Here is a 2,584-nt window from a genome sequence, read left to right as displayed (position 1 = left end):
CTTTATTTTACAGTTAAAATATATGTTTATTAAATAAAGTCTAATGTTACAACTAATCGTGGATCCCTTTAAAAACATTTTACTAATATTATTTTCTGTAATCCTTTGTTTACATCCCTGTCTTTTCCCAGATATGCCCGCCTGGGTCTGACTCGGGTCAGCCTACCTCCTGATTTACCCTTAGACCCGGACAAAGTGGAGGCCATGTTGGCGCATCAGAGCAGGGTGGTGGTGTACTTCAGCTTGGCCCTGCTGTTAGCTCCTGTCGTGGAGACGCTGGTGCTGCTCGACAGGATGATCTACCTGCAGGAGAATGGTGAGCCGGCGGGTGACATCAAACTAATTGCTTTCCCACATTTGTGTCATTGAGTTATCTTTATTGAAGCATTAACTCTCTCTGCAGGTATGGACAGCCAGCTAGTTCCTCTCTTCGACCCACATTTTTCTCCTAGAAACTTTGTGCTGGTATCTCTGAAGCCTTCCAGATAAACAACAAAAAGGAATAAATCTCATTTTTTAATATTTGCCAGTTTAAATAAGTGAATGCAGATACAGTAAATATAAAGTGTGAGGATTACAGGTGTATGTGTAGCCTTTGTGCAATGCAAGCAATTCTTAGCAGCAAATCAGGAATTTTTATTGAATTTTCTTTGCATGATTTTACTTGTGTTGTCATTTTGCTCTTTTATCAGCTGTTGTAAATGAGCTCACGGGTCAATCATCGCTTTCTTGCACTGCATCAACCCTGGAGCAATAAATACAAATTTGCTTTTATTTGTTGCCAGAAACCTTTTTTTGTCAATGTTAATCTTTTTTTAAATGTACATATAATGCTAAATATGCTAAAATGGGGCTATTTAACTGGCATCCCGTAGGCCACATCTGGCCCGGTGGTGACCTCTGACCGACCTGCTAATGAGCTCCTGAATTAAATATAAAAATAATTTGAAGTTAAATTGCAAATTTTAAATTTAGGATTTAATTTTTATGATTTGCTTTGAGTAACTGCAGCCCACTAGTTGAATAACCCTGTGCTATAAAGACATGTAATTGACAAAGAGGTGAAAATTTAAAAAAAAACTGAACAATATAATTAAGAGACAATTCCTGTACACAGATCATGTCTTTTATTTTATTTATTTATTTATTTATTTATTTATTTGTAAAATAATCCTGCATTTGTCTGGCTGCTCAAAAATCCTGTAATCTGTTATAAATGATCAGTTTTGCTCTTGAAATAAAAGTATACCATCCATACAGCAGTTCTTAAGGTGAGTGCTGGTTTAATCTGTTACTGTTTTATGAAGCGATGACAGAAAAATGTTATTTACAGTGGTGGACAAAATACTCAACTCTAGTACTCGAGTAAAAATATTGATCCTCATGGTCAAATCTACTCAACTACAAGTAAAAGTTACTTGGTCAAAAAATGTACTCAAGTTAAAGTACTGAAGTAATTACTTTTGAAAATACTTAAGTATTCAAAAGTACATGCATTTAAAAGTACTCAAATATTCTAAAGTACATGCATTTAATAATAATAAAGTATACAAAGGTACAAATTAAAATGTCTAATATCAGTACATTGCTGTATTGTTTTCAGTGATTTCACAGAACCTTGTAACTCAGAAACCATCTGATGTATCGACACATAGAACCACTCTGTTACTATGGAGAGCTGTTTCATTCAAAATACAATAAATAAATACTGTAATTATTAAAGTATTAATACATTTTCCATCAAATACATACATGTCCCCATGGAAAAAACTAAATTAATATGATACATTTTTAGCATGTCTTTATTTATTTATTTATTACATTGTAGTTTTATTTTGTGACACTTTTATTTTGTAAAGCTACTTTACATATTTCAAGGACCTTTGTTTCGAACTCCTTTTTTATTTCATGCCGTTTTACTATTTCAGGCTGTTTTACCATTTCATGGCATTTAATTTCATGGTCCAATATGCAAATGAGGGGGCGGAGTTCTCGCTGAGGTTTGGGATTCAGGAAGTTCTGTTTCACCACCAGAGGAGGATATTCCCCTGCCTGGCCTTTCTTCATAATTAAACTTTCATTTTTATTAATAAAACACAGACTTAAGTCCATACATGAGTTGAATGACTGTCATTCTGTGATTATAAAGGCTTTGCAGAGATACTTATGGTGGCTTATGGTCAAACAGCACTGATTTTATCACTCGGATTAAAAATAGTGATTGTTTTCCAGGTTGGTCAGAGCTTTTTTGGCCAAGCCAAATTGTTAATCCTCTTTCCAAATGTATGGCTTTCAAGTTTCGTGCAGCTAGCCCCTTCCTGTCTCAAGTTATGGCTAAAATGGTCTGTTTTCAAGTAGAGTTCTCTGCAGTGATTGCACATTTTGTTGTATTTTTTTCCATGGGGACTTTTATGTATTTGATGGAATATTTATTTATACTTTATTAATTACATTATTTGTTTATTTATTTCATTATTTATTTCATTATTGTATTTTGAATGAAACAGCTCTCCATACATAGGAGCTTCAGGTTTCTTTTGTTGTTTACCTCTGATGAAGCTCTATCCATCAGATCCACCAATCA

The 2,584-nt window shown here is 34.0% G+C and overlaps 2 protein-coding genes across 2 annotated transcripts in view; one reads left to right on the top strand and one right to left on the bottom strand.

The window, feature by feature from the left end:
* The window catches only part of mettl25b (methyltransferase like 25B), a 5,908-nt gene extending 4,649 nt beyond the window's left edge, over positions 1-1,259 (top strand). Inside the window, 2 exon segments of the mRNA XM_014024567.1 lie at positions 132-316; positions 404-1,259. Of these exon segments, the coding sequence (XP_013880021.1) occupies positions 132-316; positions 404-489 (271 nt within the window). The 3' untranslated portion in view covers positions 490-1,259.
* isg20l2 (interferon stimulated exonuclease gene 20-like 2) overlaps positions 1-2,584 on the bottom strand; it is a gene marked incomplete at its 5' end in the record, with an annotated part of 50,058 nt that overhangs the window by 8,905 nt on the left and 38,569 nt on the right.

Source organism: Austrofundulus limnaeus, unplaced genomic scaffold (genome assembly GCF_001266775.1).
Source record: "Austrofundulus limnaeus strain Quisiro unplaced genomic scaffold, Austrofundulus_limnaeus-1.0 Scaffold427, whole genome shotgun sequence".
NCBI lineage: Eukaryota > Metazoa > Chordata > Actinopteri > Cyprinodontiformes > Rivulidae > Austrofundulus > Austrofundulus limnaeus.
The sequence above is the reverse complement of the archived record's forward strand: the minus strand, read 5'-3'. Positions and strand labels throughout refer to the sequence as shown.